Below are 19,855 nucleotides of genomic sequence, written 5' to 3' on the forward strand. Positions count from 1 at the left end.
ATTTATTGCTAGTCTTCATCAAATAAATATCCATAGTTTCTAATGTCCTTCCTCTGTTCTTTTTATTTGCTGTGTACGTCTTATGAGTCTTTTTTTTTTGTTCTGAATGAAGTATATATGGTTACCGTTGTAGCCGTAGTTGCTTTAGCCGGTTTGATGCGAGCCTTTCACGTTACTCCAAAAACGGAAGAAAGATATAGTCTGTTTAGTCGACCTGGCAACTATGCACATGTGTAAGGTTTGTCATGTCATTTCATATGAACTTAGTAGATACTAAAGTACACCGTTTGCCAGGCCATGTTTAATGAAGGAAACGTTTTTTGGAGTTGCATTCTTTTTTTTGTAGGAAGTACGTTGTCGAACGTTGCTTTATAATGTATAGAGAAAGTGAGAAGGCGAGGGGAACGGAAAGGGGTTCCCGTAGACTATTCTTCGAATGCTTGCGAGACATTACGCATCCGGCGTAGACGCCCGAGAAGAGGCAAACATGCATTGCCTCGCTCCAGTCATGGTGGTGCAGACAACCGTCCTGGATGGATTCTGGCCATACAGACGCAGGAAAGAAAGGGAACAAAATTACAGGGAAAGAGGAACGATGAGAATTGTCTAAATTATTGAACCAATTAAACACAATGCACTTAGTACTACATGACATTTTGTATGGTGATTTACTAAGAGCGACTTTTGTCTAGACATTATCTCCAAGAAATCTAAAATTCTCACCAAATGAACTTTTTTTTTCGAGCACCCATGCAATAGTCGGAGCTCGTGTTCCGTCCCCCTTCAGTTCAGTATGGTTGATGAAGTGGCCCCTCTCACCTAACATGTCTTGTTGCCACGGAAAGAACGAGAAGGAAAGAAAAAGATAGGCTAAGGGAAGTGTTGGGATATATGGTGCAGTAGTGCAAAACAAAGAAGTCATGGTTCCAATGAGTCTTAACCAATAGAGCGGGGATGTGGAGTTAGAGCGCGCTGGTCACTACTTGCGAAAATTCGCGGAATTAAACAGCCGACAACTCCCTTTAAAGGAAGAATTACTAGAAATTGAGGAGTTTCTTCGAATAAACGAGAACATTGCAAATAGGCACAACACAATACGTAATCCATCCAGTATGGTTTCCGCCGAGGAATTGGAGCACAAAGTTGGGCATGAAAAAACGAGTGGTTTCAGTTTTGAGCCCATAACCTTGTTCCTAGAGAAGCTGACAAAAAGCAAACGGGATATATAAATAGAGGAAAAGTGTTTCTATATCAAACCTGCCTGTTTATATTGCCTTTTAATGTGAAATAAATGAGCCTCAATCTACAGAAGACGTCAACGTTTGAGTGCAATTTCTGCTTTTTTTTTCTGCTTATTTGAAAAGAACAGGTAGGTGCTGTATACCAAAACAATCCTCAGTTCACTATCTACCATAACATCACGGAAAGCTTTTCCTAAATAGGGGTATGGAGCACACTCAGGTGTAAATTCTTCCGTTAGACAGTCAGAGACATGATGCGAGAGTCACGGGGTAGAGCAAGCCAACGATAGAGTGCTCTCCTCCTCCTACTGGAAAAGCTGCGCATTCTTACAGGCCAATTCAGTTATTATTGATAAGTCTTTATTTAAACATTTTGATTTAGAAAAATCGAGTTTCTGAGGTGCAATAAACAGCGATTTTCTTGAACCAGAGGCGCTATTCACAAACCTATCAGCTATCATCTGTATATACTTACTTAAGCAGTTTACTGTATAACTAGGTTTTCGAAGAACAGAGTTATTTCAAACAAACCGATCCAAAACAAAGAGCTCATTCAAAGATTTTTCCAAACATTTAGTGCGCAACGTTGCTGTGGTTTCGTCCTTACACAGACATTCCTTCCTCGGCCTCTAAGGAATCCACACATCGATTTTGGACACGATGAGGGCGTAGCGCCGTTTTGAGGATTCCTCCTCAATACAACATCTGTTTTCCGGCTCCCTCAACAAGAGTATTCAGCCATTTTGGGCGCGATTGAGAGGGTAGCGTTGTGTTGAGGCCTCATCATTATGAATATTTTTTCCTCGTCCTCCAAAGATCCGCAGACATCGACTTTGGGCACGGTTGAGAGGGTAGCGTTGTGTTGAGGCTGCATCGTTATTAATATATTTCCCTCGGCCTCAAAAGATCCCCAGCCATCGATTTTGGTGGCGATTGGGGGGGAAGCGTCGTGTTGAGGCTTTGTCATTATAAATATTTTTCCCTCGGCCTCCAAAGATCCCCAGACATCGATTTTGGGGGCGATTGAGGGGGAAGCGTCGTGTTGAGGCTTCATCATTATTAATATTTTTCCCTCGGCCTCCAAAGATCCCCAGCCATCGATTTTGTTCATGCGTGAGAAGGTAGCGTCGTGTTGAGGCTTCATCATTATTAATATTTTTCCCTCGGCCTCCAAAGATCCCCAGTCATCGATTTTGGGGGCGATTGAGGGGGAAGCGTCGTGTTGAGGCTTCATCATTATGAATATTTTTCCCTCGGCCTCCAAAGATCCCCAGCCATCGACTTTGTTCATGCGTGAGAAGGTAGCGTCGTGTTCAGGCTTCATCATTATTAATATTTTTCCCTCGGCCTCCAAAGATCCTCAGTCATCGATTTTGGGGGCGATTGAGGGAGAAGCGTCGTGTTGAGGCTTTATCATTATGAATATTTTTCCCTCGGCCTCCAAAGATCCCCAGCCATCGATTTTGTTCATGCGTGAGAAGGTAGCGTTGTGTTGAACCTTCGTCATTATGAATATTTTTCCCTCGGCCTCCAGAGATCCTCAGTCATCGATTTTGGGGGCGATTGAGGGGGAAGCGTCGTGTTGAGGCTTCATCATTATTAATATTTTTCCCTCGGCCTCCAAAGATCCCCAGCCATCGATTTTGTTCATGCGTGAGAAGGTAGCGTCGTGTTGAGGCTTTATCGTTATGAATATTTTTCCCTCGGCCTCCAAAGATCCCCAGCCATCGACTTTGTTCATGCGTAAGAAGGTAGCGTCGTGTTCAGGCTTCATCATTATTAATATTTTTCCCTCGGCCTCCAAAGATCCCCAGTCATCGATTTTGGGGGCGGTTGAGGGGGAAGCGTCGTGTTGAGGCTTCATCATTATGAATATTTTTCCCTCGGCCTCGAAAGATCCCCAGCCATCGATTTTGTTCATGCGTGAGAAGGTAGCGTCGTGTTCAGGCTTCATCATTATGAATATTTTTCCCTCGGCCTCCAAAGATCCTCAGTCATCGATTTTGGGGGCGATTGAGGGAGAAGCGTCGTGTTGAGGCTTCGTCATTATGAATATTTTTCCCTCGGCCTCCAAAGATCCCCAGTCATCGATTTTGGGGGCGATTGAGGGAGAAGCGTCGTGTTGAGGCTTAATCATTATTAATATTTTTCCCTCGGCCTCGAAAGATCCCCAGCCATCGATTTTGTTCATGCGTGAGAAGGTAGCGTCGTGTTGAGGCTTCATCATTATTAATATTTTTCCCTCGGCCTCCAAAGATCCCCAGCCATCGATTTTGTTCATGCGTTTGAGAAGGTAGCGTCGTGTTGAGGCTTCATCATTATTAATATTTTTCCCTCGGCCTCCAAAGATCCCCAGCCATCGATTTTGTTCATGCGATTGAGAAGGTAGCGTCGTGTTGAGGCTTCATCATTATGAATATTTTTCCCTCGGCCTCCAAAGATCCCCAGCCATCGATTTTGTTCATGCGATTGAGGAGGTAGCGTCGTGTTGAGGCTTCATCATTATTAATATTTTTCCCTCGGCCTCCAAAGATCCCCAGCCATCGATTTTGTTCATGCGTGAGAAGGTAGCGTCGTGTTGAGGCTTCGTCATTATGAATATTTTTCCCTCGGCCTCCAAAGATCCTCAGTCATCGATTTTGGGGGCGATTGAGGGAGAAGCGTCGTGTTGAGGCTTAATCATTATTAATATTTTTCCCTCGGCCTCGAAAGATCCCCAGCCATCGATTTTGTTCATGCGTGAGAAGGTAGCGTCGTGTTGAGGCTTTATCGTTATGAATATTTTTCCCTCGGCCTCCAAAGATCCCCAGCCATCGATTTTGTTCATGCGATTGAGGGGGAAGCGTCGTGTTGAGGCTTCGTCATTATGAATATTTTTCCCTCGGCCTCCAAAGATCCCCAGCCATCGACTTTGTTCATGCGATTGAGAAGGTAGCGTCGTGTTGAGGCTTCATCATTATTAATATTTTTCCCTCGGCCTCCAAAGATCCCCAGCCATCGATTTTGTTCATGGCGATTGAGAAGGTAGCGTCGTGTTGAGGCTTCATCATTATGAATATTTTTCCCTCGGCCTCCAAAGATCCCCAGCCATCGATTTTGTTCATGCGTGAGAAGGTAGCGTCGTGTTGAGGCTCTATCATTATGAATATTTTTCCCTCGGCCTCCAAAGATCCCCAGTTATTGATTTTATGGGCTGTTGAGGGGGAAGCGTCGTGTTCAGGCTTCATCATTATTAATATTTTTCCCTCGGCCTCCAAAGATCCCCAGCCATCGATTTTGTTCATGCGTGAGAAGGTAGCGTCGTGTTGAGGCTTCATCATTATGAATATTTTTCCCTCGGCCTCCAAAGATCCCCAGCCATCGATTTTGTTCATGCGATTGAGAAGGTAGCGTCGTGTTGAGGCTTCATCATTATTAATATTTTTCCCTCGGCCTCCAAAGATCCCCAGTCATCGATTTTGTTGGCGATGCGTGAGAAGGTAGCGTCGTGTTGAGGCTTCATCATTATGAATATTTTTCCCTCGGCCTCCAAAGATCCCCAGCCATCGATTTTGTTGGCGATTGAGTTGGTAGCGTCGTGTTGAGGCTTCATCATTATTAATATTTTTCCCTCGGCCTCCAAAGATCCCCAGCCATCGATTTTGTTCATGCGATTGAGAAGGTAGCGTCGTGTTGAGGCTTCATCATTATGAATATTTTTCCCTCGGCCTCCAAAGATCCCCAGCCATCGATTTTGTTCATGCGATTGAGGAGGAAGCGTCGTGTTGAGGCTTCATCATTATTAATATTTTTCCCTCGGCCTCCAAAGATCCCCAGCCATCGATTTTGTTCATGCGTTGAGAAGGTAGCGTCGTGTTGAGGCTTCATCATTATGAATATTTTTCCCTCGGCCTCCAAAGATCCCCAGCCATCGATTTTGTTCATGGCGATTGAGAAGGTAGCGTCGTGTTGAGGCTTCATCATTATTAATATTTTTCCCTCGGCCTCCAAAGATCCCCAGACATCGATTTTGTTCATGATTGAGTTGGTAGCGTCGTGTTGAGGCTTCGTCATTATGAATATTTTTCCCTCGGCCTCGAAAGATCCCCAGCCATCGATTTTGTTCATGCGTGAGAAGGTAGCCTCGTGTTCAGGCTTCATCATTATTAATATTTTTCCCTCGGCCTCCAAAGATCCCCAGCCATCGATTTTGTTCATGCGTGAGAAGGTAGCGTCGTGTTGAGGCTTTATCGTTATGAATATTTTTCCCTCGGCCTCCAAAGATCCCCAGCCATCGATTTTGTTCATGCGTGAGAAGGTAGCGTCGTGTTGAGGCTTCATCATTATGAATATTTTTCCCTCGGCCTCCAATGATCCCCAGACATCGATTTTGGTGGCGATTGGGGGGGAAGCGTTGTGTTGAACCTTCGTCATTATGAATATTTTTCCCTCGGCCTCCAGAGATCCTCAGTCATCGATTTTGGGGGCGATTGAGGGGGAAGCGTCGTGTTGAGGCTTAATCATTATTAATATTTTTCCCTCGGCCTCGAAAGATCCCCAGCCATCGATTTTGTTCATGCGTGAGAAGGTAGCGTCGTGTTGAGGCTTTATCGTTATGAATATTTTTCCCTCGGCCTCCAAAGATCCCCAGCCATCGATTTTGTTCATGCGTGAGAAGGTAGCGTCGTGTTGAGGCTTCATCATTATGAATATTTTTCCCTCGGCCTCCAAAGATCCCCAGCCATCGATTTTGTTCATGCGATTGAGAAGGTAGCGTCGTGTTGAGGCTTCATCATTATGAATATTTTTCCCTCGGCCTCCAAAGATCCCCAGCCATCGATTTTGTTCATGCGATTGAGAAGGTAGCGTCGTGTTCAGGCTTCATCATTATTAATATTTTTCCCTCGGCCTCCAAAGATCCCCAGCCATCGATTTTGTTGATGCTTGAGAAGGTAGCGTCGTGTTGAGGCTTCATCATTATTAATATTTTTCCCTCGGCCTCCAAAGATCCCCAGCCATCGATTTTGTTCATGCGTTGAGAAGGTAGCGTCGTGTTGAGGCTTCATCATTATGAATATTTTTCCCTCGGCCTCCAAAGATCCCCAGCCATCGATTTTGTTCATGCGATTGAGGGGGTAGCGTCGTGTTGAGGCTTGATCATTATTAATATTTTTCCCTCGGCCTCCAAAGATCCCCAGCCATCGATTTTGTTCATGCGATTGAGAAGGTAGCGTCGTGTTGAGGCTTTATCATTATGAATATTTTTCCCTCGGCCTCCAAAGATCCCCAGCCATCGATTTTGTTCATGCGATTGAGAAGGTAGCGTCGTGTTGAGGCTTCATCATTATTAATATTTTTCCCTCGGCCTCCAAAGATCCCCAGCCATCGATTTTGTTCATGCGATTGAGAAGGTAGCGTCGTGTTGAGGCTTCATCATTATGAATATTTTTCCCTCGGCCTCCAAAGATCCCCAGCCATCGATTTTGTTCATGCGATTGAGAAGGTAGCGTCGTGTTGAGGCTTCATCATTATGAATATTTTTCCCTCGGCCTCCAAAGATCCCCAGCCATCGATTTTGTTGATGCGATTGAGGAGGTAGCGTCGTGTTGAGGCTTCATCATTATTAATATTTTTCCCTCGGCCTCCAAAGATCCCCAGCCATCGATTTTGTTCATGCGATTGAGAAGGTAGCGTCGTGTTGAGGCTTCATCATTATGAATATTTTTCCCTCGGCCTCCAAAGATCCCCAGCCATCGATTTTGTTCATGCGATTGAGAAGGTAGCGTCGTGTTGAGGCTTCATCATTATGAATATTTTTCCCTCGGCCTCCAAAGATCCCCAGTCATTGATTTTATGGGATATTGAGGTGGTAGCGTCGTGTTGAGGCTTAATCATTATTAATATTTTTCCCTCGGCCTCCAAAGATCCCCAGCCATCGATTTTGTTCATGCGTGAGAAGGTAGCGTCGTGTTGAGGCTTTATCATTATTAATATTTTTCCCTCGGCCTCCAAAGATCCCCAGCCATCGATTTTGTTCATGCGATTGAGAAGGTAGCGTCGTGTTGAGGCTTCATCATTATGAATATTTTTCCCTCGGCCTCCAAAGATCCCCAGCCATCGATTTTGTTCATGGGTGATTGAGAAGGTAGCGTCGTGTTGAGGCTTCATCATTATTAATATTTTTCCCTCGGCCTCCAAAGATCCCCAGTCATCGATTTTGTTGATGCGTTGAGAAGGTAGCGTCGTGTTGAGGCTTCATCATTATTAATATTTTTCCCTCGGCCTCCAAAGATCCCCAGCCATCGACTTTGTTCATGCGTTGAGTAGGTAGCGTCGTGTTCAGGCTTCATCATTATTAATATTTTTCCCTCGGCCTCCAAAGATCCCCAGTCATCGATTTTGGGGGAGATTGAGGGAGAAGCGTCGTGTTGAGGCTTTATCATTATGAATATTTTTCCCTCGGCCTCCAAAGATCCCCAGCCATCGATTTTGTTCATGCGATTGAGAAGGTAGCGTCGTGTTGAGGCTTTATCATTATGAATATTTTTCCCTCGGCCTCCAAAGATCCCCAGCCATCGATTTTGTTCATGCGTGAGAAGGTAGCGTCGTGTTGAGGCTTCATCATTATGAATATTTTTCCCTCGGCCTCCAAAGATCCCCAGTCATCGATTTTGTGGGCGATGCGTGAGGGAAGAAGCGTCGTGTTGAGGCTTCATCATTATGAATATTTTTCCCTCGGCCTCCAAAGATCCCCAGCCATCGATTTTGTTCATGCGTTGAGAAGGTAGCGTCGTGTTGAGGCTTCATCATTATGAATATTTTTCCCTCGGCCTCCAAAGATCCCCAGCCATCGATTTTGTTCATGCGATTGAGAAGGTAGCGTCGTGTTGAGGCTTCATCATTATTAATATTTTTCCCTCGGCCTCCAAAGATCCCCAGCCATCGATTTTGTTCATGCGATTGAGAAGGAAGCGTCGTGTTGAGGCTTCGTCATTATGAATATTTTTCCCTCGGCCTCCAAAGATCCCCAGCCATCGATTTTGTTCATGCGATTGAGAAGGTAGCGTCGTGTTGAGGCTTCATCATTATTAATATTTTTCCCTCGGCCTCCAAAGATCCCCAGCCATCGATTTTGGGCATGGCGATTGAGAAGGAAGCGTCGTGTTGAGGCTTCATCTTTATGAATATTTTTCCCTCGGCCTCCAAAGATCCCCAGCCATCGATTTTGTTCATGCGTGAGAAGGTAGCGTCGTGTTGAGGCTTCATCATTATGAATATTTTTCCCTCGGCCTCCAAAGATCCCCAGCCATCGATTTTGTTCATGCGATTGAGAAGGTAGCGTCGTGTTGAGGCTTCATCATTATGAATATTTTTCCCTCGGCCTCCAAAGATCCCCAGCCATCGATTTTGGTCATGCGATTGAGAAGGTAGCGTCGTGTTGAGGCTTCATCATTATTAATATTTTTCCCTCGGCCTCGAAAGATCCCCAGCCATCGATTTTGTTCATGCGTGAGAAGGTAGCGTCGTGTTGAGGCTTCGTCATTATGAATATTTTTCCCTCGGCCTCCAAAGATCCCCAGTCATTGATTTTATGGGCTATTGAGGGGGAAGCGTCGTGTTGAGGCTTCATCATTATGAATATTTTTCCCTCGGCCTCCAAAGATCCCCAGCCATCGATTTTGTTCATGCGTGAGAAGGTAGCGTCGTGTTGAGGCTTTATCGTTATGAATATTTTTCCCTCGGCCTCCAAAGATCCCCAGCCATCGATTTTGTTCATGCGATTGAGAAGGTAGCGTCGTGTTGAGGCTTCATCATTATGAATATTTTTCCCTCGGCCTCCAAAGATCCCCAGCCATCGATTTTGTTCATGGGGCGATTGAAGGTGAAGCGTCGTGTTGAGGCTTCATCATTATGAATATTTTTCCCTCGGCCTCCAAAGATCCCCAGCCATCGATTTTGTTCATGCGTGAGAAGGTAGCGTCGTGTTGAGGCTTCATCATTATGAATATTTTTCCCTCGGCCTCCAAAGATCCCCAGCCATCGATTTTGTTCATGCGATGAGAAGGTAGCGTCGTGTTGAGGCTTCATCATTATGAATATTTTTCCCTCGGCCTCCAAAGATCCCCAGTCCATCGATTTTGTTCATGCGATTGAGAAGGTAGCGTCGTGTTGAGGCTTCATCATTATTAATATTTTTCCCTCGGCCTCCAAAGATCCCCAGCCATCGATTTTGTTCATGCGATAAGAAGGTAGCGTCGTGTTGAGGCTTCATCATTATTAATATTTTTCCCTCGGCCTCCAAAGATCCCCAGTCATCGATTTTGGGGGCGATTGAGGGGGAAGCGTCGTGTTGAGGCTTCATCATTATTAATATTTTTCCCTCGGCCTCCAAAGATCCCCAGCCATCGATTTTGTTCATGCGTGAGAAGGTAGCGTCGTGTTGAGGCTTTATCATTATGAATATTTTTCCCTCGGCCTCCAAAGATCCCCAGCCATCGATTTTGTTCATGCGTTGAGAAGGTAGCGTCGTGTTGAGGCTTCATCATTATTAATATTTTTCCCTCGGCCTCCAAAGATCCCCAGCCATCGATTTTGTTCATGCGTTGAGAAGGTAGCGTCGTGTTGAGGCTTCATCATTATGAATATTTTTCCCTCGGCCTCCAAAGATCCCCAGTCATCGATTTTGTGGGCGATGCGTGAGGGGAAGGGGGTCGTGTTGAGGCTTCATCGTTATGAATATTTTTCCCCCGGCCTCCAAAGATCCCCAGCCATCGATTTTGTTCATGCGTGAGAAGGTAGCGTCGTGTTGAGGCTTCATCATTATGAATATTTTTCCCTCGGCCTCCAATGATCCCCAGCCATCGATTTTGTTCATGCGTGAGAAGGTAGCGTCGTGTTGAGGCTTCATCATTATGAATATTTTTCCCTCGGCCTCCAAAGATCCCCAGCCATCGATTTTGTTCATGCGTGAGAAGGTAGCGTCGTGTTGAGGCTTCGTCATTATGAATATTTTTCCCTCGGCCTCCAAAGATCCCCAGCCATCGACTTTGTTCATGCGTAAGAAGGTAGCGTCGTGTTCAGGCTTCATCATTATTAATATTTTTCCCTCGGCCTCCAAAGATCCCCAGACATCGATTTTGTTCATGCGATTGAGAAGGTAGCGTCGTGTTGAGGCTTCATCATTATGAATATTTTTCCCTCGGCCTCCAAAGATCCCCAGCCATCGATTTTGTTCATGCGTGAGAAGGTAGCGTCGTGTTGAGGCTTCATCATTATGAATATTTTTCCCTCGGCCTCCAAAGATCCCCAGACATCGATTTTGTTCATGCGTGAGAAGGTAGCGTCGTGTTGAGGCTTCGTCATTATGAATATTTTTCCCTCGGCCTCCAAAGATCCCCAGTCATCGATTTTGGGGGCGATTGAGGGGGAAGCGTCGTGTTGAGGCTTCATCATTATTAATATTTTTCCCTCGGCCTCCAAAGATCCCCAGCCATCGATTTTGTTCATGCGTGAGAAGGTAGCGTCGTGTTGAGGCTTCATCATTATGAATATTTTTCCCTCGGCCTCCAAAGATCCCCAGCCATCGATTTTGTTCATGCGTGAGAAGGTAGCGTCGTGTTGAGGCTTCATCATTATGAATATTTTTCCCCTCGGCCTCCAAAGATCCCCAGTCATCGATTTTGTTGGCGATGCGTGAGGGAGGTAGCGTCGTGTTGAGGCTTCATCATTATGAATATTTTTCCCTCGGCCTCCAAAGATCCCCAGCCATCGATTTTGTTCATGCGATTGAGAAGGTAGCGTCGTGTTGAGGCTTCATCATTATTAATATTTTTCCCTCGGCCTCCAAAGATCCCCAGCCATCGATTTTGTTCATGCGATTGAGAAGGTAGCGTCGTGTTGAGGCTTCATCATTATGAATATTTTTCCCTCGGCCTCCAAAGATCCCCAGCCATCGATTTTGTTCGATGCGTGAGGAAGGTAGCGTCGTGTTGAGGCTTCATCATTATGAATATTTTTCCCTCGGCCTCCAAAGATCCCCAGCCATCGATTTTGTTCATGCGTTGAGAAGGTAGCGTCGTGTTGAGGCTTCATCATTATGAATATTTTTCCCTCGGCCTCCAAAGATCCCCAGCCATCGATTTTGTTCATGCGAGTGAGAAGGTAGCGTCGTGTTCAGGCTTCATCATTATTAATATTTTTCCCTCGGCCTCCAAAGATCCCCAGCCATCGATTTTGTTCATGCGTGAGAAGGTAGCGTCGTGTTGAGGCTTTATCGTTATGAATATTTTTCCCTCGGCCTCCAAAGATCCCCAGCCATCGATTTTGTTCATGCGTGAGAAGGTAGCGTCGTGTTGAGGCTTCATCATTATGAATATTTTTCCCTCGGCCTCCAAAGATCCCCAGACATCGATTTTGTTGTAGCGTGAGAAGGTAGCGTCGTGTTGAGGCTTCATCATTATGAATATTTTTCCCTCGGCCTCCAAAGATCCCCAGTCATCGATTTTGGGGGCGATTGAGGGGGAAGCGTCGTGTTGAGGCTTCATCATTATTAATATTTTTCCCTCGGCCTCCAAAGATCCCCAGCCATCGATTTTGTTCATGCGTGAGAAGGTAGCGTCGTGTTGAGGCTTCATCATTATGAATATTTTTCCCTCGGCCTCCAATGATCCCCAGCCATCGATTTTGTTCATGCGATTGAGAAGGTAGCGTCGTGTTGAGGCTTCATCATTATTAATATTTTTCCCTCGGCCTCCAAAGATCCCCAGCCATCGATTTTGTTCATGCGTTGAGAAGGTAGCGTCGTGTTGAGGCTTCATCATTATGAATATTTTTCCCTCGGCCTCCAAAGATCCCCAGCCATCGATTTTGTTGGCGATGCGTGAGAAGGTAGCGTCGTGTTGAGGCTTCATCATTATGAATATTTTTCCCTCGGCCTCCAAAGATCCCCAGCCATCGATTTTGTTCATGCGATGAGAAGGTAGCGTCGTGTTGAGGCTTTATCATTATGAATATTTTTCCCTCGGCCTCCAAAGATCCCCAGCCATCGATTTTGTTCATGCGTTGAGAAGGTAGCGTCGTGTTGAGGCTTCGTCATTATGAATATTTTTCCCTCGGCCTCCAAAGATCCCCAGCCATCGATTTTGTTCATGCGATTGAGAAGGTAGCGTCGTGTTGAGGCTTCATCATTATTAATATTTTTCCCTCGGCCTCCAAAGATCCCCAGCCATCGATTTTGTTCATGCGATTGAGAAGGTAGCGTCGTGTTGAGGCTTCATCATTATGAATATTTTTCCCTCGGCCTCCAAAGATCCCCAGTCATCGATTTTGTTGGCGATGCGTGAGAAGGTAGCGTCGTGTTGAGGCTTCATCATTATGAATATTTTTCCCTCGGCCTCCAAAGATCCCCAGTCATCGATTTTGGTGCGATGCGTAAGAAGGTAGCGTCGTGTTGAGGCTTCATCATTATTAATATTTTTCCCTCGGCCTCCAAAGATCCCCAGCCATCGATTTTGTTCATGCGTGAGAAGGTAGCGTCGTGTTGAGGCTTCATCATTATGAATATTTTTCCCTCGGCCTCCAAAGATCCCCAGCCATCGATTTTGTTCATGCGTGAGAAGGTAGCGTCGTGTTGAGGCTTCATCATTATGAATATTTTTCCCTCGGCCTCCAATGATCCCCAGACATCGATTTTGGTGGCGATTGGGGGGGAAGCGTCGTGTTGAGGCTTCATCATTATTAATATTTTTCCCTCGGCCTCCAAAGATCCCCAGCCATCGATTTTGTTCATGCGTGAGAAGGTAGCGTCGTGTTGAGGCTTCATCATTATGAATATTTTTCCCTCGGCCTCCAAAGATCCCCAGCCATCGATTTTGTTCATGCGTTGAGAAGGTAGCGTCGTGTTGAGGCTTCATCATTATGAATATTTTTCCCTCGGCCTCCAAAGATCCCCAGTCATCGATTTTGTTCATGCGATTGAGAGGTGAGCGTCGTGTTGAGGCTTCGTCATTATGAATATTTTTCCCTCGGCCTCCAAAGATCCCCAGCCATCGATTTTGTTCATGCGATTGAGAAGGTAGCGTCGTGTTGAGGCTTCATCATTATTAATATTTTTCCCTCGGCCTCCAAAGATCCCCAGCCATCGATTTTGTTCATGCGATGAGAAGGTAGCGTCGTGTTGAGGCTTTATCATTATGAATATTTTTCCCTCGGCCTCCAAAGATCCCCAGCCATCGATTTTGTTCATGCGTGAGAAGGTAGCGTCGTGTTGAGGCTTCATCATTATTAATATTTTTCCCTCGGCCTCCAAAGATCCCCAGACATCGATTTTGGTCATGCGATTGAGAAGGTAGCGTCGTGTTGAGGCTTCATCATTATGAATATTTTTCCCTCGGCCTCCAAAGATCCCCAGCCATCGATTTTGTTCATGCGTGAGAAGGTAGCGTCGTGTTGAGGCTTCATCATTATTAATATTTTTCCCTCGGCCTCCAAAGATCCCCAGCCATCGATTTTGTTCATGCGATTGAGAAGGTAGCGTCGTGTTGAGGCTTCATCATTATGAATATTTTTCCCTCGGCCTCCAAAGATCCCCAGCCATCGATTTTGGTCATGCGATTGAGAAGGTAGCGTCGTGTTCAGGCTTCATCATTATTAATATTTTTCCCTCGGCCTCCAAAGATCCCCAGCCATCGATTTTGTTCATGCGTGAGAAGGTAGCGTCGTGTTGAGGCTTCATCATTATGAATATTTTTCCCTCGGCCTCCAAAGATCCCCAGCCATCGATTTTGTTCATGCGTGAGAAGGTAGCGTCGTGTTGAGGCTTAATCATTATGAATATTTTTCCCTCGGCCTCCAAAGATCCCCAGTCATCGATTTTGGTATGCGTTGAGAAGGGGAAGCGTCGTGTTGAGGCTTCATCATTATGAATATTTTTCCCTCGGCCTCCAAAGATCCCCAGCCATCGATTTTGGTCATGCGATTGAGAAGGTAGCGTCGTGTTGAGGCTTAATCATTATTAATATTTTTCCCTCGGCCTCCAAAGATCCCCAGCCATCGATTTTGTTCATGCGTGAGAAGGTAGCGTCGTGTTGAGGCTTCATCATTATGAATATTTTTCCCTCGGCCTCCAATGATCCCCAGACATCGATTTTGGTAGGCGTTGAGGGGGAGCGTCGTGTTGAGGCTTCATCATTATGAATATTTTTCCCTCGGCCTCCAAAGATCCCCAGTCATCGATTTTGTTCATGCGTTGAGAAGGTAGCGTCGTGTTGAGGCTTCATCATTATTAATATTTTTCCCTCGGCCTCCAAAGATCCCCAGCCATCGATTTTGTTCATGCGTGAGAAGGTAGCGTCGTGTTGAGGCTTCGTCATTATGAATATTTTTCCCTCGGCCTCCAAAGATCCCCAGCCATCGACTTTGTTCATGCGTAAGAAGGTAGCGTCGTGTTGAGGCTTCATCATTATGAATATTTTTCCCTCGGCCTCCAAAGATCCCCAGCCATCGATTTTGTTCATGCGATTGAGAAGGTAGCGTCGTGTTGAGGCTTCATCATTATGAATATTTGTCCCTCGGCCTCCAAAGATCCCCAGCCATCGATTTTGGTCAGCGTGAGAAGGTAGCGTCGTGTTGAGGCTTCATCATTATGAATATTTTTCCCTCGGCCTCCAAAGATCCCCAGCCATCGACTTTGTTCATGCGTGAGAAGGTAGCGTCGTGTTGAGGCTTCATCATTATGAATATTTTTCCCTCGGCCTCCAAAGATCCCCAGCCATCGATTTTGTTCATGCGTGAGAAGGTAGCGTCGTGTTGAGGCTTCATCATTATGAATATTTTTCCCTCGGCCTCCAAAGATCCCCAGCCATCGATTTTGTTCATGCGTGAGAAGGTAGCGTCGTGTTGAGGCTTCATCATTATGAATATTTTTCCCTCGGCCTCCAAAGATCCCCAGCCATCGATTTTGTTCATGCGTTGAGAAGGTAGCGTCGTGTTGAGGCTTCGTCATTATGAATATTTTTCCCTCGGCCTCCAAAGATCCCCAGCCATCGATTTTGGTCATGCGATTGAGAAGGTAGCGTCGTGTTGAGGCTTCATCATTATGAATATTTTTCCCTCGGCCTCCAAAGATCCCCAGTCATCGATTTTGTTCATGCGATTGAGAAGGTAGCGTCGTGTTGAGGCTTCATCATTATTAATATTTTTCCCTCGGCCTCCAAAGATCCCCAGCCATCGATTTTGTTCATGCGTGAGAAGGTAGCGTCGTGTTCAGGCTTCATCATTATTAATATTTTTCCCTCGGCCTCCAAAGATCCCCAGTCATCGATTTTGGGGGCGATTGAGGGGGAAGCGTCGTGTTCAGGCTTCATCATTATTAATATTTTTCCCTCGGCCTCCAAAGATCCCCAGTCATTGATTTTGTTCATGCGTGAGAAGGTAGCGTCGTGTTGAGGCTCTATCGTTATGAATATTTTTCCCTCGGCCTCCAAAGATCCCCAGCCATCGATTTTGTTCATGCGTGAGAAGGTAGCGTCGTGTTGAGGCTTCATCATTATGAATATTTTTCCCTCGGCCTCCAAAGATCCTCAGTCATCGATTTTGTTCATGCGTGAGAAGGTAGCGTCGTGTTGAGGCTTCATCATTATGAATATTTTTCCCTCGGCCTCCAAAGATCCCCAGCCATCGATTTTGTTCATGCGTGAGAAGGTAGCGTCGTGTTGAGGCTTTATCGTTATGAATATTTTTCCCTCGGCCTCCAAAGATCCCCAGTCATCGATTTTGTTCAGCGATTGAGAAGGTAGCGTCGTGTTGAGGCTTCATCATTATGAATATTTTTCCCTCGGCCTCCAAAGATCCCCAGCCATCGATTTTGTTCATGCGATTGAGAAGGTAGCGTCGTGTTGAGGCTTCATCATTATTAATATTTTTCCCTCGGCCTCCAAAGATCCCCAGCCATCGATTTTGTTCATGCGTTGAGAAGGTAGCGTCGTGTTGAGGCTTCATCATTATGAATATTTTTCCCTCGGCCTCCAAAGATCCCCAGCCATCGATTTTGTTGGCATGCGTGAGAAGGAAGCGTCGTGTTGAGGCTTCATCATTATGAATATTTTTCCCTCGGCCTCCAAAGATCCCCAGTCATCGATTTTGTTCACGCGTGAGAAGGTAGCGTCGTGTTGAGGCTTCGTCATAATAAATATTTTTCCCTCGGCCTCCAAAGATCCCCAGTCATCGATTTTGGTCACGCGTGAGAAGGTAGCGTCGTGTTCAGGCTTCATCATTATTAATATTTTTCCCTCGGCCTCCAAAGATCCCCAGCCATCGATTTTGTTCATGCGTGAGAAGGTAGCGTCGTGTTGAGGCTTCATCATTATGAATATTTTTCCCTCGGCCTCCAAAGATCCCCAGCCATCGATTTTGTTCATGCGTGAGAAGGTAGCGTCGTGTTGAGGCTTCATCATTATGAATATTTTTCCCTCGGCCTCCAAAGATCCCCAGTCATCGATTTTGTTCATGCGATTGAGGAGGTAGCGTCGTGTTCAGGCTTCGTCATTATGAATATTTTTCCCTCTGCCTCCAAAGATCCCCAGCCATCGATTTTGTTCATGCGTGAGAAGGTAGCGTCGTGTTCAGGCTTCATCATTATTAATATTTTTCCCTCGGCCTCCAAAGATCCCCAGTCATCGATTTTGGTCAGCGATTGAGAAGGTAGCGTCGTGTTGAGGCTTCATCATTATGAATATTTTTCCCTCGGCCTCCAAAGATCCCCAGTCATCGATTTTGTTCATGCGTGAGAAGGTAGCGTCGTGTTGAGGCTTCGTCATTATGAATATTTTTCCCTCGGCCTCCAAAGATCCCCAGCCATCGATTTTGTTCATGCGTGAGAAGGTAGCGTCGTGTTGAGGCTTCATCATTATGAATATTTTTCCCTCGGCCTCCAAAGATCCCCAGCCATCGATTTTGTTCATGCGATGAGAAGGTAGCGTCGTGTTGAGGCTTCGTCATTATGAATATTTTTCCCTCGGCCTCCAAAGATCCCCAGCCATCGATTTTGTTCATGCGTGAGAAGGTAGCGTCGTGTTGAGGCTTCATCATTATGAATATTTTTCCCTCGGCCTCCAAAGATCCCCAGTCATCGATTTTGTTCATGCGTGAGAAGGTAGCGTCGTGTTGAGGCTTCGTCATTATGAATATTTTTCCCTCGGCCTCCAAAGATCCCCAGACATCGATTTTGGTCAGGCGTGAGAAGGTAGCGTCGTGTTGAGGCTTCATCATTATTAATATTTTTCCCTCGGCCTCCAAAGATCCCCAGCCATCGATTTTGTTCATGCGTGAGAAGGTAGCGTCGTGTTGAGGCTTCATCATTATGAATATTTTTCCCTCGGCCTCGAAAGATCCCCAGCCATCGATTTTGTTCATGCGTGAGAAGGTAGCGTCGTGTTGAGGCTTCATCATTATTAATATTTTTCCCTCGGCCTCCAAAGATCCCCAGCCATCGATTTTGTTCATGCGTGAGAAGGTAGCGTCGTGTTGAGGCTTCATCATTATGAATATTTTTCCCTCGGCCTCCAATGATCCCCAGCCATCGATTTTGGTCAGCGATTGAGAAGGTAGCGTCGTGTTGAGGCTTCATCATTATGAATATTTTTCCCTCGGCCTCCAAAGATCCCCAGCCATCGATTTTGTTCATGCGTGAGAAGGTAGCGTCGTGTTGAGGCTTTATCATTATGAATATTTTTCCCTCGGCCTCCAAAGATCCCCAGCCATCGATTTTGTTCATGCGATGAGAAGGTAGCGTCGTGTTGAGGCTTCATCATTATGAATATTTTTCCCTCGGCCTCCAAAGATCCCCAGCCATCGATTTTGTTCATGCGTGAGAAGGTAGCGTCGTGTTGAGGCTTCATCATTATGAATATTTTTCCCTCGGCCTCCAAAGATCCCCAGTCATCGATTTTGTTCATGCGGTGAGAAGGTAGCGTCGTGTTGAGGCTTCATCATTATGAATATTTTTCCCTCGGCCTCCAAAGATCCCCAGCCATCGATTTTGTTCATGGGCGATTGAGGGAGAAGCGTCGTGTTGAGGCTTAATCATTATTAATATTTTTCCCTCGGCCTCCAAAGATCCCCAGCCATCGATTTTGTTCATGCGTGAGAAGGTAGCGTCGTGTTGAGGCTTCGTCATTATGAATATTTTTCCCTCGGCCTCGAAAGATCCCCAGCCATCGATTTTGTTCATGCGTGAGAAGGTAGCCTCGTGTTCAGGCTTCATCATTATTAATATTTTTCCCTCGGCCTCCAATGATCCCCAGACATCGATTTTGTTCATGCGTGAGAAGGTAGCGTCGTGTTGAGGCTTTATCGTTATGAATATTTTTCCCTCGGCCTCCAAAGATCCTCAGTCATCGATTTTGGTCAGCGATTGAGAAGGTAGCGTCGTGTTGAGGCTTCATCATTATGAATATTTTTCCCTCGGCCTCCAAAGATCCCCAGTCATCGATTTTGTTCGATTGCGTGAGAAGGTAGCGTCGTGTTGAGGCTTCATCATTATGAATATTTTTCCCTCGGCCTCCAAAGATCCCCAGCCATCGATTTTGTTCATGGGCGTGAAAGGTAGCGGCGTGTTGAGGCTTATCGTCATTATGAATATTTTTCCCTCGGCCTCAAAGATCCCCAGTCATCGATTTTGTTAGGGCGAGTGAGAAGGTAGCGTCGTGTTGAGGCTTCGTCATTATGAATATTTTTCCCTCGGCCTCGAAAGATCCCCAGCCATCGATTTTGTTCATGCGTGAGAAGGTAGCGTCGTGTTGAGGCTTTATCGTTATGAATATTTTTCCCTCGGCCTCCAAAGATCCCCAGACATCGATTTTGTTCATGCGTGAGAAGGTAGCGTCGTGTTGAGGCTTCATCATTATGAATATTTTTCCCTCGGCCTCGAAAGATCCCCAGCCATCGATTTTGGTGCATTGTGGGAAGGTAGCGTCGTGTTCAGGCTTCATCATTATTAATATTTTTCCCTCGGCCTCCAAAGATCCCCAGCCATCGATTTTGTTCATGCGTGAGAAGGTAGCGTCGTGTTGAGGCTTTATCATTATTAATATTTTTCCCTCGGCCTCCAAAGATCCCCAGCCATCGATTTTGTTCATGATTGAGAAGGTAGCGTCGTGTTGAGGCTTCATCATTATGAATATTTTTCCCTCGGCCTCCAAAGATCCCCAGCCATCGATTTTGTTCATGCGTGAGAAGGTAGCGTCGTGTTGAGGCTTCATCATTATGAATATTTTTCCCTCGGCCTCCAAAGATCCCCAGCCATCGATTTTGTTCATGCGTGAGAAGGTAGCGTCGTGTTGAGGCTTCATCATTATTAATATTTTTCCCTCGGCCTCCAAAGATCCCCAGTCATCGATTTTGGTCATGCGTGAGAAGGTAGCGTCGTGTTGAGGCTTCATCATTATTAATATTTTTCCCTCGGCCTCCAAAGATCCCCAGCCATCGATTTTGGTCATGCGTGAGAAGGTAGCGTCGTGTTGAGGCTTTATCATTATGAATATTTTTCCCTCGGCCTCCAAAGATCCCCAGCCATCGATTTTGTTCATGCGTTGAGAAGGTAGCGTCGTGTTGAGGCTTCATCATTATGAATATTTTTC

The 19,855-nt window shown here is 45.8% G+C and overlaps 23 protein-coding genes across 26 annotated transcripts; all 23 read right to left on the reverse strand.

Moving 5' to 3' along the window:
* Positions 1-1,962: 1,962 nt before the first annotated feature.
* On the reverse strand, positions 1,963-2,532 carry RB195_022594 (uncharacterized protein; the record flags this gene model as incomplete). Its single annotated transcript, XM_064209769.1, has 1 exon — positions 1,963-2,532. One exon carries the CDS (start codon positions 2,530-2,532, stop codon positions 1,963-1,965), a length of 570 nt encoding a protein of 189 aa, XP_064065650.1.
* Positions 2,533-2,781: 249 nt separating this feature from the next.
* On the reverse strand, positions 2,782-3,198 carry RB195_022595 (uncharacterized protein; the record flags this gene model as incomplete). Its single annotated transcript, XM_064209770.1, has 1 exon — positions 2,782-3,198. One exon carries the CDS (start codon positions 3,196-3,198, stop codon positions 2,782-2,784), a length of 417 nt encoding a protein of 138 aa, XP_064065651.1.
* A 33-nt stretch (positions 3,199-3,231) lies between these two features.
* RB195_022596 (uncharacterized protein) lies at positions 3,232-3,522 on the reverse strand (the record flags this gene model as incomplete). The annotated part of the gene is made up of 1 exon (XM_064209771.1): positions 3,232-3,522. The coding sequence occupies one exon, from the start codon at positions 3,520-3,522 to the stop codon at positions 3,232-3,234; it is 291 nt and encodes a 96-aa protein (XP_064065652.1).
* A 634-nt stretch (positions 3,523-4,156) lies between these two features.
* RB195_022597 (uncharacterized protein) lies at positions 4,157-4,615 on the reverse strand (the record flags this gene model as incomplete). The annotated part of the gene is made up of 1 exon (XM_064209772.1): positions 4,157-4,615. One exon carries the CDS (start codon positions 4,613-4,615, stop codon positions 4,157-4,159), a length of 459 nt encoding a protein of 152 aa, XP_064065653.1.
* A 271-nt stretch (positions 4,616-4,886) lies between these two features.
* Positions 4,887-5,654, reverse strand: RB195_022598 (uncharacterized protein; the record flags this gene model as incomplete). The annotated part of the gene is made up of 1 exon (XM_064209773.1): positions 4,887-5,654. One exon carries the CDS (start codon positions 5,652-5,654, stop codon positions 4,887-4,889), a length of 768 nt encoding a protein of 255 aa, XP_064065654.1.
* A 33-nt stretch (positions 5,655-5,687) lies between these two features.
* RB195_022599 (uncharacterized protein) lies at positions 5,688-5,978 on the reverse strand (the record flags this gene model as incomplete). Its single annotated transcript, XM_064209774.1, has 1 exon — positions 5,688-5,978. One exon carries the CDS (start codon positions 5,976-5,978, stop codon positions 5,688-5,690), a length of 291 nt encoding a protein of 96 aa, XP_064065655.1.
* Positions 5,979-6,983: 1,005 nt separating this feature from the next.
* RB195_022600 (uncharacterized protein) lies at positions 6,984-7,391 on the reverse strand (the record flags this gene model as incomplete). Its single annotated transcript, XM_064209775.1, has 1 exon — positions 6,984-7,391. The coding sequence occupies one exon, from the start codon at positions 7,389-7,391 to the stop codon at positions 6,984-6,986; it is 408 nt and encodes a 135-aa protein (XP_064065656.1).
* An 873-nt stretch (positions 7,392-8,264) lies between these two features.
* On the reverse strand, positions 8,265-8,543 carry RB195_022601 (uncharacterized protein; the record flags this gene model as incomplete). Its single annotated transcript, XM_064209776.1, has 1 exon — positions 8,265-8,543. The coding sequence occupies one exon, from the start codon at positions 8,541-8,543 to the stop codon at positions 8,265-8,267; it is 279 nt and encodes a 92-aa protein (XP_064065657.1).
* An 88-nt stretch (positions 8,544-8,631) lies between these two features.
* Positions 8,632-8,997, reverse strand: RB195_022602 (uncharacterized protein; the record flags this gene model as incomplete). Its single annotated transcript, XM_064209777.1, has 1 exon — positions 8,632-8,997. One exon carries the CDS (start codon positions 8,995-8,997, stop codon positions 8,632-8,634), a length of 366 nt encoding a protein of 121 aa, XP_064065658.1.
* A 273-nt stretch (positions 8,998-9,270) lies between these two features.
* On the reverse strand, positions 9,271-9,729 carry RB195_022603 (uncharacterized protein; the record flags this gene model as incomplete). Its single annotated transcript, XM_064209778.1, has 1 exon — positions 9,271-9,729. The coding sequence occupies one exon, from the start codon at positions 9,727-9,729 to the stop codon at positions 9,271-9,273; it is 459 nt and encodes a 152-aa protein (XP_064065659.1).
* Positions 9,730-9,894: 165 nt separating this feature from the next.
* RB195_022604 (uncharacterized protein) lies at positions 9,895-10,275 on the reverse strand (the record flags this gene model as incomplete). The annotated part of the gene is made up of 1 exon (XM_064209779.1): positions 9,895-10,275. The coding sequence occupies one exon, from the start codon at positions 10,273-10,275 to the stop codon at positions 9,895-9,897; it is 381 nt and encodes a 126-aa protein (XP_064065660.1).
* An 86-nt stretch (positions 10,276-10,361) lies between these two features.
* On the reverse strand, positions 10,362-10,895 carry RB195_022605 (uncharacterized protein; the record flags this gene model as incomplete). Of its 2 annotated transcripts, none has more annotated exons than XM_064209780.1 (1): positions 10,362-10,895. In XM_064209780.1, one exon carries the CDS (start codon positions 10,893-10,895, stop codon positions 10,362-10,364), a length of 534 nt encoding a protein of 177 aa, XP_064065661.1. The 2 variants fall into 2 exon arrangements, with proteins under 2 accessions (XP_064065661.1, XP_064065662.1); XM_064209781.1 differs by having other exon boundaries at positions 10,362-10,853.
* Positions 10,896-11,365: 470 nt separating this feature from the next.
* On the reverse strand, positions 11,366-12,187 carry RB195_022606 (uncharacterized protein; the record flags this gene model as incomplete). The annotated part of the gene is made up of 1 exon (XM_064209782.1): positions 11,366-12,187. The coding sequence occupies one exon, from the start codon at positions 12,185-12,187 to the stop codon at positions 11,366-11,368; it is 822 nt and encodes a 273-aa protein (XP_064065663.1).
* A 270-nt stretch (positions 12,188-12,457) lies between these two features.
* RB195_022607 (uncharacterized protein) lies at positions 12,458-13,189 on the reverse strand (the record flags this gene model as incomplete). 2 transcript variants are annotated; one of them, XM_064209783.1, is made up of 1 exon in its annotated part: positions 12,458-13,189. In XM_064209783.1, the coding sequence occupies one exon, from the start codon at positions 13,187-13,189 to the stop codon at positions 12,458-12,460; it is 732 nt and encodes a 243-aa protein (XP_064065664.1). The 2 variants fall into 2 exon arrangements, with proteins under 2 accessions (XP_064065664.1, XP_064065665.1); XM_064209784.1 differs by having other exon boundaries at positions 12,458-13,135.
* On the reverse strand, positions 13,186-13,554 carry RB195_022608 (uncharacterized protein; the record flags this gene model as incomplete). The annotated part of the gene is made up of 1 exon (XM_064209785.1): positions 13,186-13,554. One exon carries the CDS (start codon positions 13,552-13,554, stop codon positions 13,186-13,188), a length of 369 nt encoding a protein of 122 aa, XP_064065666.1.
* An 892-nt stretch (positions 13,555-14,446) lies between these two features.
* RB195_022609 (uncharacterized protein) lies at positions 14,447-14,680 on the reverse strand (the record flags this gene model as incomplete). Its single annotated transcript, XM_064209786.1, has 1 exon — positions 14,447-14,680. One exon carries the CDS (start codon positions 14,678-14,680, stop codon positions 14,447-14,449), a length of 234 nt encoding a protein of 77 aa, XP_064065667.1.
* A 50-nt stretch (positions 14,681-14,730) lies between these two features.
* On the reverse strand, positions 14,731-15,276 carry RB195_022610 (uncharacterized protein; the record flags this gene model as incomplete). Its single annotated transcript, XM_064209787.1, has 1 exon — positions 14,731-15,276. The coding sequence occupies one exon, from the start codon at positions 15,274-15,276 to the stop codon at positions 14,731-14,733; it is 546 nt and encodes a 181-aa protein (XP_064065668.1).
* An 88-nt stretch (positions 15,277-15,364) lies between these two features.
* Positions 15,365-15,766, reverse strand: RB195_022611 (uncharacterized protein; the record flags this gene model as incomplete). Its single annotated transcript, XM_064209788.1, has 1 exon — positions 15,365-15,766. One exon carries the CDS (start codon positions 15,764-15,766, stop codon positions 15,365-15,367), a length of 402 nt encoding a protein of 133 aa, XP_064065669.1.
* A 453-nt stretch (positions 15,767-16,219) lies between these two features.
* On the reverse strand, positions 16,220-16,726 carry RB195_022612 (uncharacterized protein; the record flags this gene model as incomplete). Its single annotated transcript, XM_064209789.1, has 1 exon — positions 16,220-16,726. One exon carries the CDS (start codon positions 16,724-16,726, stop codon positions 16,220-16,222), a length of 507 nt encoding a protein of 168 aa, XP_064065670.1.
* Positions 16,727-16,982: 256 nt separating this feature from the next.
* Positions 16,983-17,756, reverse strand: RB195_022613 (uncharacterized protein; the record flags this gene model as incomplete). Its single annotated transcript, XM_064209790.1, has 1 exon — positions 16,983-17,756. One exon carries the CDS (start codon positions 17,754-17,756, stop codon positions 16,983-16,985), a length of 774 nt encoding a protein of 257 aa, XP_064065671.1.
* Positions 17,757-17,806: 50 nt separating this feature from the next.
* On the reverse strand, positions 17,807-18,172 carry RB195_022614 (uncharacterized protein; the record flags this gene model as incomplete). Of its 2 annotated transcripts, none has more annotated exons than XM_064209791.1 (1): positions 17,807-18,172. In XM_064209791.1, the coding sequence occupies one exon, from the start codon at positions 18,170-18,172 to the stop codon at positions 17,807-17,809; it is 366 nt and encodes a 121-aa protein (XP_064065672.1). The 2 variants fall into 2 exon arrangements, with proteins under 2 accessions (XP_064065672.1, XP_064065673.1); XM_064209792.1 differs by having other exon boundaries at positions 17,807-18,118.
* Positions 18,169-18,537, reverse strand: RB195_022615 (uncharacterized protein; the record flags this gene model as incomplete). Its single annotated transcript, XM_064209793.1, has 1 exon — positions 18,169-18,537. The coding sequence occupies one exon, from the start codon at positions 18,535-18,537 to the stop codon at positions 18,169-18,171; it is 369 nt and encodes a 122-aa protein (XP_064065674.1).
* Positions 18,538-18,871: 334 nt separating this feature from the next.
* RB195_022616 (uncharacterized protein) lies at positions 18,872-19,804 on the reverse strand (the record flags this gene model as incomplete). Its single annotated transcript, XM_064209794.1, has 1 exon — positions 18,872-19,804. The coding sequence occupies one exon, from the start codon at positions 19,802-19,804 to the stop codon at positions 18,872-18,874; it is 933 nt and encodes a 310-aa protein (XP_064065675.1).
* Positions 19,805-19,855: the final 51 nt, after the last annotated feature.

This window comes from Necator americanus, chromosome X, assembly GCF_031761385.1.
Source record: "Necator americanus strain Aroian chromosome X, whole genome shotgun sequence".
Lineage (NCBI taxonomy): Eukaryota > Metazoa > Nematoda > Chromadorea > Rhabditida > Ancylostomatidae > Necator > Necator americanus.